Source organism: Heliconius melpomene, chromosome 13, assembly GCF_056956725.1.
Source record: "Heliconius melpomene rosina isolate 202511_hmr_F chromosome 13, ASM5695672v1, whole genome shotgun sequence".
Taxonomy (NCBI): Eukaryota; Metazoa; Arthropoda; class Insecta; order Lepidoptera; family Nymphalidae; genus Heliconius; species Heliconius melpomene.
Window position 1 is genome coordinate 9626544 of NC_140401.1, and position 20045 is coordinate 9646588.

The 20045-nt window shown below is 33.0% G+C and overlaps 1 protein-coding gene across 1 annotated transcript in view; it reads right to left on the reverse strand.

Moving 5' to 3' along the window:
* The window catches only part of Grip (Glutamate receptor interacting protein), a 227060-nt gene that overhangs the window by 130950 nt on the left and 76065 nt on the right, over positions 1 to 20045 (reverse strand). Inside the window, exon 2 of the mRNA XM_085196004.1 lies at positions 19391 to 19564. Coding sequence (XP_085052130.1) covers positions 19391 to 19490 — 100 coding nt within the window. The 5' untranslated portion in view covers positions 19491 to 19564. The remainder of the gene's footprint in view (positions 1 to 19390; positions 19565 to 20045) is intronic.

Sequence of the window (20045 nt, forward strand, 5' to 3'; positions counted from 1 at the left end):
TAGTAAAAAAATATTTTTGAAATTATAAGATTTTTCCTATTTATAACGAGAAATATTTTTTCTGTTAATCATATTTCTTTCTTTTAAACTGAAAATAATTTCAGTTTTCAGATAGATCGATTTTTATAGTGGCTTTTGGCGTAAAATAGTGTTAAGTTACTTTTTTTAACAATAGTATCCCAAATAATTGGACCGTTTATTTTGAGAGTGGTGTAAGTCCATTTTCTTTTGTTTCGAGAAAATTAAAGGTTAGTATATTAATGATTATGCAATTTCATTTACCGACCGATTTTAAGTTGTTCAAAACATGGGATTTTTTTGAGAAATTAAACACTAACTAGTTATATATAAAAAAATTACATTAAATTAAGCATGAATTACGTGATAGCTCATTTTTCTCAAAAATGGACTTACACCACTTTTAAAATAAACGGTCCAATTATTAATACAACAATATTTTCCATACAAATACATTTATACAAAATGTTATAATATAAATTCGCACCATCTTAGAAAATAGTATCATCAATTCACGTTATTTTACCCAGCTTGTTACAACTTTGTACTGACTTGGAACTAACAAACGTAAACTGTTGAAATAATAGCGCAAGTGGACAGTGCTGATGGTCGCAGTAATGCCTTTTAATCTGCCACCGTCCGAGCTCTTTGTGTTATATATGTGTGTAGGGTGAGTTTATATGGCGTGAAATATTTATGCAAGTCTAATTCGACTAACACGTGGTGTACGATTAATTTATACGAGTATAATTGTAATAGTATTTTTATACCGGCTTCTTCTTTTAAAAATGAGGAGGTTAGCTCTACACGGTATCCTGTACATAGCAGGCAGAGGGAACCTAGTGTTAGTGTTAGACACTCTTTTCACATTAAGACGCATCTATTGTCCACTTTCACTAATAATTCAATTCAATTCATTTTTCAGTTTTCTTATGACGTTATCAAGTATGTTCCTAATTCTGAGTAAGATTCGAACCTACACCCATCGCCTATGCACTATACAATCAAACAAATCCAAATAGTCATTTCATTTAATAGCACTCGCAAAAACCAGCGGCCGCTATTGAAACGCGAAACGGTTGAAAATAACAGCCTAACGCAGTATAAACGCTATATCTATCTGTATAGTTTAGATTCTAGAATTACTGTTTTCGCGTGTCAAAGCTACGGTGAAAACTTTTTTATTTAACGTGTGCGAGTGAAATGTATTTTTTTTAACGTGAACAGCGTGAAATCGTTGGTTGATGATTTGTTATTTGTAGTTTATATTATAATTGTTATTTTTATATTTAGTTGAGGCGGTCATGGCGCAGCTTCTAACTGTTTTGTGGGTTTGATTCCTGCTCGAAGGCAATATCTTATTAATGTTTCTTTACTCTGGTAACAAGATATTGAATTTCTTGCTGTATCCTACATATATGAGGGTAGGCAGAATGAGTTATTTAGCATGTTGATAAATTGTTTATGAAAACAATATATTACCTGAGTAGGAATCGAACCCACAAGCGTCGCGTTTAGAGTCAGCCGTTGCGTCGTAACGCAGCGGCGCCTTTATTTTTAAATATATGAATCCTTCTTAAGTCAAAAGTTAATCTACGACAGATGAAAATATAGATTGTATTTTTATACATGTCAGTTGTCAGATTTATTTTGTGATTCTATAATTTTGCATTACTATAAAAAAGTAGTGCTCGCTCGTGACTTCACCCGTGTTGATTCTATGGTGTATATGCTGGAATGAACCTTATATCTCCATCTGTATACTAAATATGGGAGAGCAGAGGGAACCTATTTTTAAGGCACTGTTCCCTTTTTTTCGCCTAAACGTCAAAACGTTGTGTATTGAGTGACATTTTATTAAAATAAGTGAATTATAAACAAAATAATAAAACTAAACAAATTAATATCTCTCGTGCCGTTAAGAATACGACGCATCATTTACCTAAATCAGGTCACTGGCTTAGTTCAATTACAAGGGAACAAAGGAACAGACATACAAACATACATACATAAGCGCTAAAAACATAACCCTCCTTCATAAGCCCAAAGCTTCGCCGTAGTCGAGTAATGAACGACAATTTACGATCAAAAATGAAAGTGGAACAGAAAAGTCAGTTAAAATTAAACAAAAAGGAAATATTGTCACTTGTAAACGACATGATCCGTTACTTTTAACATCATTATCACCAAAAAGCTTCTAACCTTTCTTATTTCTAAGTGAGAATGAAAGTTGTGACAGTATTATGTGCGTCGCAATAACAACCCTTAAGTTATGAAATTGATGCTATTTTATTACATTTTCCAGATTCACATTTTGTTTTTGTGTTAAATGAGGTTATTCGTGGCATAGGGCACCAAAAAGTGTGACTGTAAACGCGAGTGGTTGTGGGTTCCATTCTCACTTGAGGAAATGAAATATTTATTTAAATTTATATTTTTATTTCTTCGCTCTAGTGTCGAGGTAAAGCGTGGCGTTTAGTTCCGCCACTCAACACGCAATGCCTTCAGAATTCGGCAGAAAGTGTGGCGGCGGAAGAGTGAGAGATTGAAGTGAAAGTAAGTGTCTTAACACTAAGTTTCCTTGTTTTTCCCTCGTTCCCTGCTGTGTGCGGGATACAGCGTGAAGCAGATATATTTTTTATTTATTTTAGCGTCTGATTGTATAAGCACGTTGGTTGTGTTTATCCCCACTTTACCATATGAAAGTTATTTTTATTTCTTAGATTAAAGCCCACTCAACAAGCAATGCCTCGATAGTTTGTATAATCTAACACTAAGTTTAAACAGACGAAGCAGCGGGCGGTCCGCTAGTATATAGAATTATACAATTACCGCTACATCTGCTAACTTAGACCGAATGCTGTTGTTCCACGAATTTACCAGGACCAAGGGTCGTTAGTGAAACTTGGCGTTTCATTTAAAAGAAGGATTGCTTTTTATCCGTCTCTAATTTGAGACTACTGTACAAGTTTGTCGCCACCAAAACTGTTGTACTTTTATTTGTTTAATTTCTTTACAAAATGATTTATTATATAGCCTTTATTGTGTTGGACTTACGCGTTTTTGTAGTGTTTGGTTTTTGATTAATTTATTATGTTTTTTTTTATTATTTTAAATTATGTTGGTTTTTATTACATAAAGAATAAAAATGAAAATGACTATAACTATTTTAAACTTTTGAATTTTAACGATTTCTTTTCTAAAATATTAATCATAATTTGAGATTTGACAAATGAGATAACGTTGGAATCGTCTCAATTGTCCACTGGCCTATGTGATGCCATATTAAATTGGATGGGGCGACCTCTACAGGAAAAAATACAATTTTTAATTTTAAAATTTAATTAAATACAATTCTAACAGGATTTAGAAATTCATTATATACTAAGTTATAATTTTAAATGAGAATATTTACTTGTTTTAAACTTTTTAAAGCGTGATTATCAGTAGTCGGGTTTTAGTTTTTAACTTATTTTTTTATTATAATTTAACACAGACAAAGTAATATTGACGATTGTGGGTTCGATTACCACTTACAGGAATGTATTATTTTTATGTTCCACCTCTGTATTTTACTCACTGCAAGCCTGCCGCAGGGTGCTTTATGTTAAAAAAAAAAAAAAATTAAAACCAAAGAAAAACTAAGGCAATCTTCTAGTTACAAAATAAAAATATTAAAAAACCTCACAATTTTCACAAACGCTGCGAACAAGAGCTAATAAGGTCATGTTATTTTCTCAAGAAAGCTTTAAATGTAGCAGAAACTAAAGGAAATGGTACAAATCCAACCTTTGAGTTGGAGTCAGAAATTAGCGGGCATTCCACGACGAATCATTTATCAAGGAAGGGAAATAAGAAGTAGACAACTAAATTGCATGCTCTCGTTAAAACAGCTATGTTAATGGGCTCGAGTTATAGCGATTTTTTTAAATAATAAGATATTTAATTTTTTTAATAATTATTTAATGAAAAATAAGTGAAATGAAAAGATAATCAGAATAGACATTAGAACAAAGGAGACGTATGAAAAAAAGATTTTTATATATTGGGCCATACTTTAGCTGGTATAAACAAAGTTATAACAAAATTCTTATTTTTATACTCGTATACTAGGGTTATAACTTCTTAGGACTTAAAAACTTAACACTAAAATAATGAAGACTTTAGGCCTATAATTATAAAAATAATTCAACACCGAAAACGCCTATACTCGTACCGTACGTCAATGTAAATAGTATGCGAATTTCTCCCCTCAATGTTCATGCTCTTCCTCTGGCAACGATTTACAGTTAGACTAAAATAAACATGTCTTTCCTTGCTATGTTTATACGCCAATTAACTATCACCCTATACTAACTAACCTTTGTCCTAAAAATATAAAAAAGAATACATGGATTTTTTCATATATCAAGGATACAGTAGTTCGGCCAGAAACATCAAAGTACTGCTTGCTGTTCATTCTCCGCTGTGAATAGCTAAGAATCTGTCAGCACATTAATAAAAGTATTTTTTTCATTCACGGAAGATTTAGATAGATATCATGGGGAACAGATGTAACTTAATGGGAACGGAGTGTTTTATTTCTAGGTTCCCAGGTGCCCATTGCCTACCGTACTATATGTGGGATACAGCGTGAAGATGAAAAAAAAGATAAATATAGATTTTCAAACTTTTCAAACAGTGTCACTATTATTCTTTCTTTCTTTATCTATATTATGCTAAGTCACAGAAGTGGAGTCATGAGGTCACGTAATACATTACTATGGGCGCGTGACTTCAGATCGCCTCTTGCTTCTATTTACGCTTTTGTATTGCATATGACGAGGACTTTGGTATAAGGACCTATTTTACAGATGTTAAAATATTTTGTTCTTTCTTTCTAAATTTTAAAGTGTATATTATGAACATTATTGGTTATTTACCCGATTGGGGGTTCGAAGTCTAGTCGGGATAATGATTATATCTTTTTTACTTCTCTGATTTGGTGAAATTGATTGAGGTCATAGTAGCGCAGCAGCATAGCGTTTGACTGTAAATGAGATGGTTGTGAGTTCGCGACATTGAGTTAGGGCACTCAACACACAATGTCCCGAAAATTAAAGTCGAAAGAGAGAACGAAATGCCTTAGCACTTTGTTCTCTCTGCTGTCGTAATAGTATGCGGGTTCTCGAAGTAGCTAAATAGTGATCGAAATAGCTAAATAGAGAGCTTATGAAGTATCTCGAGGTTTATCTGTCGTTTTCATAAAGGAAATTTAGTGAAAATTCTAATGAAGTATTTGCGGCAGGCACATATGAAGTGCAGCTTTGATATTTGGCACCTAAAATACCAAGGCTGCGATATTAACTAAAAGTGGAGAACAACAATCCATCAATGAACGAACGTTATTTTCGTTTTGATTAATACAAGAACGAAAATGTATTTTTATATAATTATATTTTTAAAAATAATAATAAAAAAGATGTTAATATTCATTCTTTGAAAGAGTGTTTAGCTTTTGTACAAAAGTGACATGCTTTATAAAACTATCCTGATTTTATTCTAGAATCTTGTAAAATTTGTAAGAAAATGTTAAAATTTTGTACTGAAAAGGTATTTTAAACTTCCACTTTGTATTCAGTCTTTTGCCTGTTCACTGGTGTTTCTATTACAGTTCTGCCTTCAACGAAAATAATTACAGTATTTATATTTATAATACATACATTATTACATATTTATATGTTTTTAAAAGCAAAACTAAAAAAAGGTACCTACTAATTAGGTAAGTATATTTTTTATTTCAAACTATTTTGTTACGATTTCTTATCGTTATTAACATTATAAGGCGAAATTTCACAAACCTATTATAAATTACCCTGAAGGAGGTAATATCCTGGGGATTGGAACCCACTTTCACAGTTTTCACCCACCGTTTCCCACTTTTCGCTCAATTTTCAAGATATTGTGTGTTCAGTGGTGAAACTCAACGCCGCGTTTTGTCTACTAGAGCGAACATTAAAATATTTTTAATATGATCACATCTTCGAGCTCGTATCGAACCCGCAACCTACGCGCTTATCGTCAGATTGTGTCCCATTTCGCCCCAACCTTCTCATTATCCGCTTCCACTGTTATAAATATAAACAATAATTTCTGCACGTAATTTGAACTTATAATTACCGTATGCCAAGGCCCCACTACGCCAAGACGGCGCCAGCAGATTCATTAGAGATAATCTATCTACAAACTGTTCTTAAATCACTTAATGCAGAATGCGTGATGTCATTTATAAATGATTTTTTTTTTTTATAAATCGCTTATATTATTTAAAAAGTCCTTAGTGATAAAGCACTTTCTCGTTTTCGCAACACTTTCGTCCAAGTATTTTTTTTAAGTTAAATATTTTTAATTCTGACAGTCGCCTCGTAACGAAATGGGATAACATCTGTTCAATCTTCAATCAAGTTTTTTAGCTCGACGCTTTATCCCGCATATCACTCCGTTCCCAAAAAGATATTGTTCCCCCGCGCCACGACGTAACATCAGAGGATTAAGGGGAATAATTACATTTAAATTATATTTGTTTCTTATAAATATTTAAAATTTTAATTTATTCACTGCGGTAACGAGGCAAAGCACATTGAGTTTCGCCATTCAATACGCAATGCCTCCAGATGGATAATGCAGAACAGAGTGTCTTAACGCTAAGATCTCCGTGCCTTCTGTGCTGTGTGCGGAATACAGTGTGAAGAAAAAAATGTCTTAAATTAGGGCGGAAAGTTGAGAACGATGTGTCAAAACACTAGGTTCCCTTCGTCATTGCAGTGCGAGAAAAATGTGAAGCTGCCTGAACATATAATACTGTGCAATTGATAAATTAGAGGTGGCCAGACCACGATATTTAAAGAAATACTCTCTATATTACTGCAGCTTTGTCTTCTCTGAGGAAATTTGAATCTACAACCATATCATTCAGGCACATTCCAACTGCGCCACAGTGTTTCGACGTTAAAACGATAGTTCTTTATATACATTTTCGGCAACTTCACAAACTTTCAAAGTATTCATTCATCTTTTGATTAATTTCATACGCTCTAAGGAATAGTTCAACATTTCCCTACAAATACTTTTGATTTATTGTTTATGTAAATAGATGCTTAAAAAATACGTAAAAGTTATTTATTTATTTCCAAAGAAACTTGAAAGATTAGAATAAGCTTTTATTTAAATATTTAAGTGCTTTTGTGATTGTGTATTGAACTTCTAATTTAACATTTAATAGTACTTAGTGGGCTATTGTTAATTAATAAAGTACACAATGAACGACCTTTGTTGACGGCGGCGGTGTTTGATTGTAAACCCTGTGGTTCTGGGTTCGATTTACAGACAGGAGAATGAATGGTTCATTTCCACGCTCAGGTGAGAATAGGAAGCACAGCGCTGATACCCGCCACTTAACACGCCATGCTATCAAAAAAATCAGGCGAAAAGTAGCCTAGCGTGAGACCTATATATATATATATATATATATTTATCTTTCATAGGAAAAAATCACGTTTTAAACATGCATGATATGCACAAGGCATTATAATTTTCTAAAAAACTAAGTAAATTAAACTTTTTTATTCATAGAATAAATATACCTATTTACTAACCTCACAGTGTTAGTGTAGCTTAGTCACGAGAAAAACCCTAAATTAGGTAAGCCCAAGTTCATTATAATATTTTTAGCAAATTGCGGCTCCAAGCTTTACTTGTGCATTACTTATAATAATAATTTTAAATCTTTTTCATTCGACGTTGGCCAAGGTTAGGATAATGAACTGGCATATGAAACTTAAATAATTTTATCTTTATACATATATCTGCAAGAGAAAGTAGTGTCTAGATACTCCGTCCTTCATCTCCACCTATTGTAAGACTAAAGCTAGTCTAGCCATATCTTGAAAATAAAACTATTATAGAGACATCCGTGGGGCTTATATGCGGGATACAGCGTGTACTTTAAAACACAAATAAGACAAAGAGAACCTAATATTAACACACTCCCCACTTTACCTACAATTCTTGAGATATTGTGTGTTGAATGGCAAAACTCAACTCCGCGCTTAATTAGAAAATAATAATTTCTTCTGACTTGGAATCGAAGCCATAACTGTTGCGATTACAATCAAATAATGTGCCGCTGAAAAAAATGGAACTATTTTAAATTTTCTTCAACGAAAATCGAACTTATATTCATCACGAAGCCAGTCAGCTACTTCCCAACGGCGCTATAATAGCAAATATTATGTGCTCTTTTATATACAGTACGACGTACGTACATAAGTTGAACTCAAACAGGTTTATATCTCTTTCATAAAAGAAGCCAGCGTGGTATATTTTTATAAATATTTTTATTTAAATATTTAACTTACGCATATTAACTTGTCAATAGCAATTAAAATATATAAGTATGTTTTTTTATTATATGTCCAGCCACTCAACCCACAATGCCTCCAGAATTCGAAGGGAAGTAGGGAACGGTAGTGTCTTAATGGGAACGGAGTGTCTTAACACATGGTTCCTGGGTTCCCCTGCGCCACTGCATTATTTATCTACAAAGAGATCTCTATTACCATTTTTGTTATATCTATTTTAATGAAGCAAATATTTTCTTTACAATTTATTTATTTAAATGAATTCACTACTTTCGTTGCAAATATTTTGCACTTAATACTAAGCTACTTGTATATCCCTTAGATTAAACATTATCCGTTATCCGTCTTTTATATCCTTTATAAGAATACCATTGAAAGGATTGTATTTTCGCTGCCTTGTCAATATCTTTTCATACAAAAAATCCAATATCATACCGCTATAGCGGCCACGTTATTGAATTTTTTGCAACGGCGCCACAGCGAAGTCAACAAGTAGCTTCAGAGTAGATTTTTTTTCATAAATCTTCATATAACAGCGTAGAAAAAGATGACTTAGTGTTATTTCACTCTGTTTTTCGTTTTCATTTTTGAGAGACCTATTATCACCTGCGGTTTCGGAGTAAATTTGAATCCGCCTGAGTCTCGCCTGAGTTATCTGTAAACAGGGTAGTTGTGAGTGCTATTCGCATTTGAGTGCATATTCTCAATTCTGCAATACGATGCTAAGTTCCGCCATATAATTAAAAATAAATTGTGAAACGGATTGTCTTGATAGTATGTTCCTCGTTAGTTCATTGTATTTTCAAAACACAAATACATGTATTTGTTGATTTAACTTCACGCTGTATTATGGATAAATCCCGAATAGGCAGAGGGAACCTAACACAGTCACAGTCCATTTTTCAACAATTAATTCCCCCGAATGGGAATCGAATCCACAGCCGTTGCGTTTATAATCAGACAATGTGTCGCTACACCACGACTAACTGTATTCTATTTTACAATAAATATTGGTATGTTATAGTATATTCAAGCCTCAAGCCTCCAGGAGACTAAGTAAGGTAACACCGTATATTGCAGCCTACGTCTACGTTTTTCAATCAGAACACAACGTCATAAAGTCAACCCCGCCATTTTATACGTTACGTGAGGGACTACAGTTTCTCTTTAATGAAATATACTGGCTCGGTCTTAGGTGGATTTTTTTTTCAAATAAGTATATAGGTTTACATATTATACTTACATACGTTTTTTTATTTACTTTGAAAATGCTGAGAATATTTTTCCTTAGTCCTGTTAGATTTTGTAGGATGAGTAAAAAGTGATTCATCACTCCGTTTTTCACCTAAGACACTGCATTTTGGGATGACATAATACAATCCTGTCACAATATTTACCACATATATTATTTCACCAAGTGGGGATTGAACCCACTTTACGTTTATAGCCATACGTTATCCTACTGCATCACGATTGCCTCACAATACCCTAATTATTTCTTGTTTTCCACCATCCCAATAATTTGGTATTTATAAAATTGCCACTAATGATTGACCTCTACACTTGTTGTTAAGGTTCCCAATTAGTTATAAGGTTCCGGGGTTTAATTCTTATCGACATATATATACACCGGCCAGTCATGGCGCAGGGACACAACCGTGTGACTGTAAGCGCAACAGGTTGTAGGTTCGATTCCCGCTCGAAGAAATGCCATACATATTATGTATTGTTTTCATTTCATCACTCTGGCATCGGAATATAGCGCGGCGTTCATATCCGCCACTCAACACGCAATGCCTCCAGAACCAGACGGAAAATGTGAAATGGTCTTAGCATTAAATCTCTTTTGCCTACTCTGCCGTGTGCGGGATACAGCGTGAAGTTTAAGAAAATATATACATAAAAGCTTCACAAGAATATTAGGCGTATTAGTTCCAGTTTTTGCATTATAAGCCATCTTATGATTCGCTAAATTACTTGTACATATTCAAAAACTTCAACATACACAAATTTTACAAGATGCAACAAATTGAAATCGCATTCGAAATTCTTACTGAAATTCGTTCTTCAGCGAACTGAAAACAGCTATTGTTCGAAAACATTAAATGAAATAGTTTATTTCTATTCAAAATGATGTATTTTTAAATCTTCTTGTGAAAATAAAATGGATGTTGTCGTTTCGTTTTAATAGAAATATAGTTTGTTCAGTATAATATCAGATATTTTACATTTTAAAATAATATTGAATTCTTTTTCAATATAGCCTCTTGTTAAGTTAAAAGTTATTATAAAAAAATATATAGAACACAAGGCAATGTGTGTATCTAGATGACATCTGCCTGTAAACACGACAAAGGGTTTGATTCCCACTCAGGGTAATTCATTCTTTCTTTTACATGCTCTGCTAACAAGATAAACCTGTTGTTGAAATGTTGTGTTGACTAGAACAATCATACTGTTCTAGTCTACCAGTACATTGTTAGAAAATAACAAATAAGAATAAAATGATCTATTTATTCCAATTAAAGCTAGAATGCAATAATGACAACAGACCATTCTCATTTTTCTCTTCTAATATTCGTATGTCAAGTCTTGAAGCAATGTATTGGTATCAAAGATATATTGGTAATTTAGCGATTTCACTCAAGCACTATATTCCATATAAAGCAGAATAGGCAGAGAGAACCTTGTTTCAAGAGACTTCTTTTACCTGGATTCGAAGAAAACACGTGTTAAGTTGCGGAACTCCACTTTTATTACCTCAAATAGATCGAATCCACAACCGACACGTTTACTGTCGCACGTTTGTGCCCGTGGACTACGGCGATCTCTTTATATTAATATCTTTAAATTTAAAGCGTATTCTATTTATATACCAGTATAATAGTATTAAAACAGACAATGAATGTCGACATTTTAGTATTTTCAAAGGCATCTCAGCAGAATGCAGTGTCAGTAAACACAAGGCAAAATTGTATAAGCGCCTTGAAATCCAGTAGTATTGTTGTATCTCACATTGTTTCTTAGGAATTCTCTAAAAGAAAATTTACTTTCAACTTCACAATAGAATATAGGAAAATAGCTTGGTTGAGCCGAACGGTATAATTTGTTGCTTTTTCATTTTTTTTTATACATATGGGTTATATTTTTATTTTTTAACTAGCGGACGCGCGCAGCTTCGCTTGCGTATTTAAGAGTGAATTCTAATAACCCATGAAACATGTGTTCAATGAAATATTTTTAAGAGTCTAAATTTCAAATTTTATAAAAATCGGTGGCGATTAAAAGATTTTTCCATACAAACTTTCAACCCCTTATTTGCACCCTTAGGGGGTGAATTCTGGAAAACCATAAAACATATGTTCAATTAAATATTTTTAAGAGTCTAAATATCAAATTTTATAAAAATCGGTTGCGATTTACGAATTTTCCCATACAAACTTTCAACCCCTTATTTGCACCCTTAGGGGGTGAATTCTAGAAAACCATGAAACATGTGTTTAATTATATACGTTTAAGAGTCTGAATTTCAAATTTTATAAAAATTGGTGACGATTTAAAAAAAACCTATACAAACTTTCAACCCCTTATTTGCACCCTTAAGGGGAGAATTCTAGAAAACGATGAAACACATGTTCAATTAAATACTTTCAAAAATCTAAATTTCATATTTTATAAAAATCGGTGCTGATTAAAATTTTTTTCCATACAAACTTTGAACCCCTATTTCACCCCTTTAGGGTGAAAATTTTTCAAAATCCCTTCTTAGTGGATGTCCAGATTACGAAAGTAAACTTTTGTCCAAATTTCACGTTTCTACTCACAGCGGTTACGGCTGTGCGTGCGTCTTACCTCAGTCAGTGAGGACAAGTCCTTTTATATATATAGATTTCACGTTGTATACCGAACACAGCAGGGTAGGCAGAGGGAACTTAGTTTTAAGGCACTTCCATTTTCCACCAAGTTCTGGAGGCATTGCGTGTTGAGTGGTGGAACTCATCGTCGCGCTATGCCGCGATACCAGGGCAAAATAAATTAAATATTTAATTTTCTCGAGTGGGAATCGAACCCACAACCTATCGCGTTTACACTTTATACTCCTGCACTATGACTGGCCTTAATAAAATAATAATAATAGAAATACATTATACATGGATTAGGTGGCGCAGTTGACAACGTAGCAATGAGTTCGAAATTTCAATAATGAACGTAAGTGGAGAACGAAGTGTCTTGCCATTGGATTCTACTGGGTTAATTGAAAACAAACGATTGCATACTTACCGAACGACAGCTTGAAAATTCAATATATTTTGGTATTTAATATTTCAAGATCGTTTCTTTAGTTATTTTGCTCAAAGAATTCTTTTCATGGAACATTACGCGTTTAAACGTTAGGTAAGTCAAATTTCTTAGAAACAGATCAAAATTTTAGGCTGCTTTTAATTTGTGTTATAAGATGATTATCGTATAGCGTTTATAAATTTTTGATAATATAATAAAAAAAGAAAATACAACAAATTATGAATAAAACCTGAATAAAATAGTGTAATAAAAATAAGTAATAGAGGCTATTGCTACATCCTAGAATGCTAAAAAATAGATTTAATTCTTAACTTGTGCACATTTTAAACAAAAATCCATACATCCTATAATGAGTCAGTCAGTCAGTCTATTTGTACCATAATTCTTATTTTATTACCACCATGTGTTCCAGATACAAATGTTAAACCTCACAAAGGGGTTACAAGACGTTTTTATTACTTTTATAAATCTTCAACGCGTAATTTCAATTTCTGTACTTAAAGCCGCTAACATGACTGAGTTTAACTGGTTTTGGATGTATATTTAGATAATGAGTGTACTTATTGCTAACTATTTTTCGTGAAATTGTATAAATAAGTGTTGTGGAGAACAGAGTGTCTTAAAATATTCTTCTTGTTTCCTAATATCTTAAATGTTATTTTAATATGAATAGATAAAAATAGACCAGAAAATCAGTGTTTAAAGACAATTCATCTTAGTATTTGCATTATTTTATAACCTATTGCAGGATATGCAGAGATACCTAACACAGCGTGGCGAAGTCAACAACGTATTTTATCTGCTCTTTCCCCCAAATACCCCCCCAGTACTCAGAATGTAACATGAGTTGAATCTTAGTTATTACCATTCGCTTACGAGAGTGATGCCACATAAATCTACATAGTTAATATACCAAAAAACACAACCAAAGGTTAATATAATATATTACAATAATATACTTACGCGAAGCTAGCTCAGAAATTTCTATTAAAGCGCTCGGTATTCCATTACAATCGTCTAGTTCCTACATTTTGCTGTTACCATATAATTGTTTGTATAAGAATGTTTGCTGCTGTACAGACACTGTTGCCATTTGATTAAATAAGAAACAAGTTATGTTAGTTTTGGATTTTATTTTCATGTCTCGTTCTGGTAACAAAACACACCGCGGTGTTAAGCTCCACCATTCAACATGCAATGTCTTGAAAATTAAGCGAAACATGGAGAACATCTGAACCTCTGTCAACTATCACGCACCTAGTATGCGGTATACAGCGTAAAAGTATTATTCAATTCTCACTTGGAGCCAGTTGGTCTCCAAATATTTTTTTTAATCGAGAGGTAAAATACATAATACGGTAGGCAGAGGGAATATGGGAACCTAATGTTCTTAATTAAGACACTCCGTTCTCCATATTCCGTCGAATTCTGGAGGCATTGCTCAACTCAACGCCGTTTGCTTCGTTACCAGAGCGAGAACATAAAAATATAATAATAAGTTTTGGCTTAAAATAAAAATGGTCCCGACGGCCTTATTTTAACAATGATTTGTGTTTTATAAACATAAATACGAATTAAATTAAATAAAAAAAACGAATTGTATTACGCAATCCAAAAAATGTAACAGAAAGTTTGATAAAATAATGAATTAAATTTAAAAATAAATAAAATTATTTTAATAATAAATAATCGATAATTAATAAGATAACTTCGATATCGATAAAGATTTTTTTAGCATCGCACATCACTATGCCGGATGAGACAATATCACTAATGACACGACGACTGGTGTAGAAACAATGACGTACACATTTCTTTTTTATTCTGTTTGTTTTTCTAATTCAATGACAATTTCATTATAATTAATATTCCCTTTTGTTATCTAGTATTATAAGATAGCTTTTTTTTTTATTGTTTTGTTATTAAAGTTCATTAGTTATATTGGGGCTAGTCGTGGATTCGATAATCGTGGATCCAAGTCATGGATTCGATTCCCACTTGAGGAAATAAAATATTTAATATTTTTATTTCTTTGCTCTGGCAACGAGACAAAGCGCAGTGTTGAGTTCTGTCACTCACCACGCAATTTCTACAGAATTCAGTCGGTTTGGAAGTGGAAAGGGAAGAAGTACCTTTATAGGAACAACAGGTTCCCAGGATCCCACTGCCTGACTTCGTATGTACGTGATACAGCGTGAACCAAAGAAATACCACTAATATAACATTGTAGAGCAATTATTATCAAACTCGGAAGTGCATTTTTATTTTTATCAGCTATATTTTTTGGAAAAACTTTTGCACTTTCAAATTCAAGCCCTCACCAATCTCGAGATAATTTTCTCTTTAACTACAACGAAGTTTTAATACCAGAATTTTAGGGGTAAAGTGAGGAGGATTTTTTTTAAACGATTCGTGTTAATATTATTCACACAGCTTCGAGAATATTGTGGGTGAAATAGGCAATGTTCTTTAATACTTTTTTCTTGATGGAATGATATATTAAGTTTATAAAAATTGTGAAATTATTTTATTATTGACAAAATTTTTCATCACGAGATATATACATAAACCAATATTTTTTAATTAATTATGTTTAGTTATACTTAGTAGCGTATGAAAGTAAATTGAAACTTGTATGTAAATAATTCATGCAGTAGCCGGTTGATGAGCACAAAGTAAATAGCGTTGCTAAGATTGCTTCTTGCAAAATTATATTAAAGATATGCATATTATTTAAATATAGTATGAAATGTTATTGCTCGCTATATCTCCATTCTCTGCCCAGTTTTCGAAATATCGTGTGTTGAGGCGGAACTGAACGCAGCGCTTTGTCTTGTTACCAGAATGAGGGAATCCCTAAACCAAGTGAAAATTGCACATAATGTTTTTAACTATGGTGTATTTTTCATAAATGTAACAAAATTTTCCTATTTACTATCTTATATCATATATTTGCTGTCTAAATATTTATTTATCAGAACAATAAATTTGTTTTTATTTTACATATATTAAATTTTATTTTTCATTTATTATATAAATCTCTATTCTATTTACACAGACAGAAATTGCTAGTTGCAGGTAACATGAAGAGCAAGACTATTGAATTTCTTAGAACTATCTAATGAACACAGAAACTCAACGTAAGGCTATATGCACTAATTATTCTAACAACTCTCCTGATAACTGATATCAATGCAATGATTATTTCATGAGAAGCATTCATTAAATTTGCACACCCATCAATAACTTAACCAAACTAAGCTTTGCTTTACTAAAGTTCACTACTGACATCATAGTGCAGCTGGGAAACATCTCACTTTACTATCGTACGATAGTAATAGGTTCAATTTACTCTTGAAATATTTTCTTATATTAAAAACTATTTCAGTTTTTTCGTAATAGCTTTAAACTAACAAAAATCAAATCTAACGTTAGTTTTCTCTTTGTTTAGTTCTAAATGCTTGTTTATCCAAAGGTGGATAGTAATAAAAAAAAGCCGTCTTATCATAGAGGGACAGAAGAAATTTTCATTTCCTCTCAGACGAAAAGATTCACCACTCAACAGTTAATAGTTCGAAAATATAGTGGATAGTAGAGGACGACTATGTTAATTTTGGCTATTGACTAATACTATTTATTCATATTGCCTATTATTTCAAAATATCCAATTTAAAACCTTTTAGTTATGATAAACCTGATATTAAGTATTAAAATGGCAAAACAAAGTAAAAAACGTATTACAACCCTTATTTTTAAAACAGACTTTCTGACTTAATTTGAAAGCTTTTACCTGTAGACCTGATTACCTACATTTGTACTTTTCGTACTGTTTCGTAGTTAATTAGTGTTGCATATTTTATGAACAAGTTACTCCAAGTTAATTCAAGGATGGATTTTTATTCGCTTCACGCTGAATCCCGCACACAACAGGTTAGGCAGAGGGAATCTCGTGTTAAGACACTGTTACGTTCCCCACTTTCCGCCAAATTTTGGAGGCAATGCGTGTTGAGTAGCGCTTTGCTCGACACAAGAGAAGTAATCGATATATAAATTTAATATTTCTTCTGTCGAGTGGGGATCGAACCTACAACCAGTTCACATACGCCATGAGTGGCCTCCATTACCAAAAATAAACTCCAAAATTTAAACTGTCATACCAAAAACAATTTTAAACTGTTTTGATGCAACGAGTACGTACATCATGATGGAGTGCAATATTTTAAAACTTGCATATTTTTACTTGAAATAAACAGTTCGAAAGGGAAGCGGTTGGTGTGATTTATGAAAACGACGCTATTTTTCCCCCGAGTCGAGCGCTCGATCCGTAATGGAGATGCCGCGGATTTAATAATTGTTAGTAGACTTGAAAATAAAAGAGGTTTTAGTTGTATAATTTTTTTTCATGTTGATTGTATCATTTTTTTTGTTACATAGATCACTCGTTCGTAAATTGTTAAGTGGAAACCTATTATCGAATTTTTTCTAAACGTACTATAGAAATAAATATTTTTGGAAATAATCACGTTATAACTAGGTAGATAAGGAGAAAGTAACTAAGTATCAAGACACTCCGCTTTCCACTGGAATTCGATACACTGCGTGTTGAGCACTGGATCCAAGCAACCTTTTGTCTTGTAAAATTGCGCAAATTGAAACTGCGACAAACTAAACTACCGTTCTTCGCCGATTACGGCGAAGCCCAAAAGGAAGGATATTCCTCGCCAGCAAAATTGCGGGCGACAACTAGCTTACCATATAAACAATTTAAATCAGCAACATTATCCTTTTCACAGTATCAAATTTTATAATACAAGGAAATGGTTGATTTAAATTAACTCGCCGAACGCCAGGATTTCCGCAGTTTTTTCTCAAAGGACCCGGCGAAAACAAATCATCCCTTATTCCTTTTGTCGTGTATCCCCTAAAATTGTTTTGCTAAAGGTCCTAATTAGAATAATGAATATAAATAGAAGAAGATAGATATAAAATGAAAAGCGTGATCATGTTTTAATTTAATTGTTATTTATCTACGTAGAAAAAGAAAAGAACAGACTTTTATGTTACATACATATATGTAACATAAAAGTCTGTTCTTTTCCATAAAAGTCTTCCATTACTGAGTGATAGACAAGCACAGTCAACTCAGAACTTCGAATTTTGCTTAAGGAGTACAGGAGACAGACACCAAGAAAAAAAATCTCCAAATTACAATGGGGAAAAATGAAATTTTCCATTTAACGTCTTAAAATTTACATAACTAAGTTGCGGGCGATGACTTATTTAAAATATGCATTTTTCTTTTGTTCGCTACGACCAAAAAAGTGAATAAATAGTTAATTCTAATTTAATTTTATGTTAATTCTAATTTAATTTAAGTGGCGCTCATCATTTACAGCATATCTTAGGGAAATGTTATAATATAAAAATTGTGCTGTAACAGTCAATCTATGCTAATATAATAATGCCACTGAATCGAGAAACACTACAGGTTAATTATTTCCATAACAGCGATTCCTGCTGCGGCACTTCATCGTGTTAATTGATTCGATAGAACGTACTGTAACTGCAGTTGGATTTACCATAGGCTTACAACTCCGTTTCCCACTTTCCGCCGATTTTCGAAGGCATTGCGTGTAGAATGGCGGAACTTAACGCCGCGCTAGGTCTCGTTACCAGAGCAAGGATATCGAACCCACAACAACACCACGACTGGCCTCAACAGGTACTTATGTCATACACAATTCTCAGTAATTTACACATGAGCAAAGCCAGTAGTAATTAAAAGCTGATATTAATTAAACAGATAAACAATAATATATGAAAATGAGAAACTTTTTAAATTATAATTTACTAAAATAAAGTTGAAACTAAAATCCAGTAGTGAATAATTTCTTGTTTTAGATTGAAATTTTGATTCTGCGAGTTTGCTTTCAGAATATAAAGAGGTATATTTAAGAGTTGGGGTAAAATTGGAAAATCATCACTAGTTGAATCAGTGTTCCGCGTCTTGAAGCAGTATGTAATTGGTAAAAAAGGGAAAAAAGGGAAGGGATGGAGAGAGGTTTTTTATCTCTACGATGTATCTCGCACATACCTATCAGGGTAGGTAGGAGAAACCTGAGAACCTAGAGTTAAGACAGTCCGTTCCCATTAAGACACTTGCGTTCTCCACTTTCCGCCGAATTCCGAACGTATTGCTTGTTGAGTAGCGAAACTCAACGCCGCACTTTCGACACCAGAGCGGAGAAATGAAAATATTAAATAGTTTATTTGCTCCTTCTTCTTTCTTCATTTTGGGGACGAGATGGGATGGTGCTAGTCTACACGGCCGCATACAAAATTTCTAAATAGACATTTTTTCTTTCTTTAGCGTCACTGTGTCCTGCACCTAGTAGTGTAGGTAGAGAGGACCTATGACTCTAGTATTAAGAGATTTCCGTTCTGAACTTTTCGCCTAATTTTGGAGGCACTGTGTTTTGAATGGCGGAACCAAACACCGCGCTTTTTATTAATTATTTTATTTCCTCCAGCGGAAATCGAATCCACGACCTGTCGCGTTTAGTCATACTTTCTGCCACTGCGCCACAACTGGTCTTAACTGGTCAAAAATATAGAACGAAATGAGAATACTACGTTCTCGTCATCATAATATCTTTACAAAAAGTACTTACCATCCAACTCATACCCCTGCCCCCAGTGCGGAAGACCTTGTGGATAGTTCTTGGGATCGTTTTTGCCTATCGATATCTTAAGGCTCTTCCACAACTTCATCTTGACCACATAGTCACTGACACTGATCACTGTACTCCATCACTGAAACTTCACTTCGATAGTTTTGGTCAAACCTGTAATAAAAGAAAACTTATTTAGCTTATAACATTTTGGAAAATACATAGGTTTATTTAGTACATATGAGAAATAAAAAATATTTTATATTCGTATAAAAGAGTTTTCATTAAAGCGTCTAGCAAAACAAAAAAAATCAACGTTAGGTCCAAATTCTTGTGTGAGTTAAGTGTAGTAGCACTATTTCCTCCAGCTCCAGCTAAAAAAATTGAATCTAATTAAATCCCAATATTCTTCCATAAATTGGTTGGTTATATTACCTTTCAACAATAAAATGACGTATAACATATGGCTTATTACAAAGGGTCACTTAGCATTGTTGTCATGGAGCGTATCGCCTCAGCAATTGATCTGTGACGGACGGATGTTGCATTTACATCTAAAGAAATTCCTTAACCCAGTTTCGATTTATTTTTATTTCTTTATATTTTTCTTTTATATTCACATATTATTATATTGTACAGAGATATTATGTGGGAC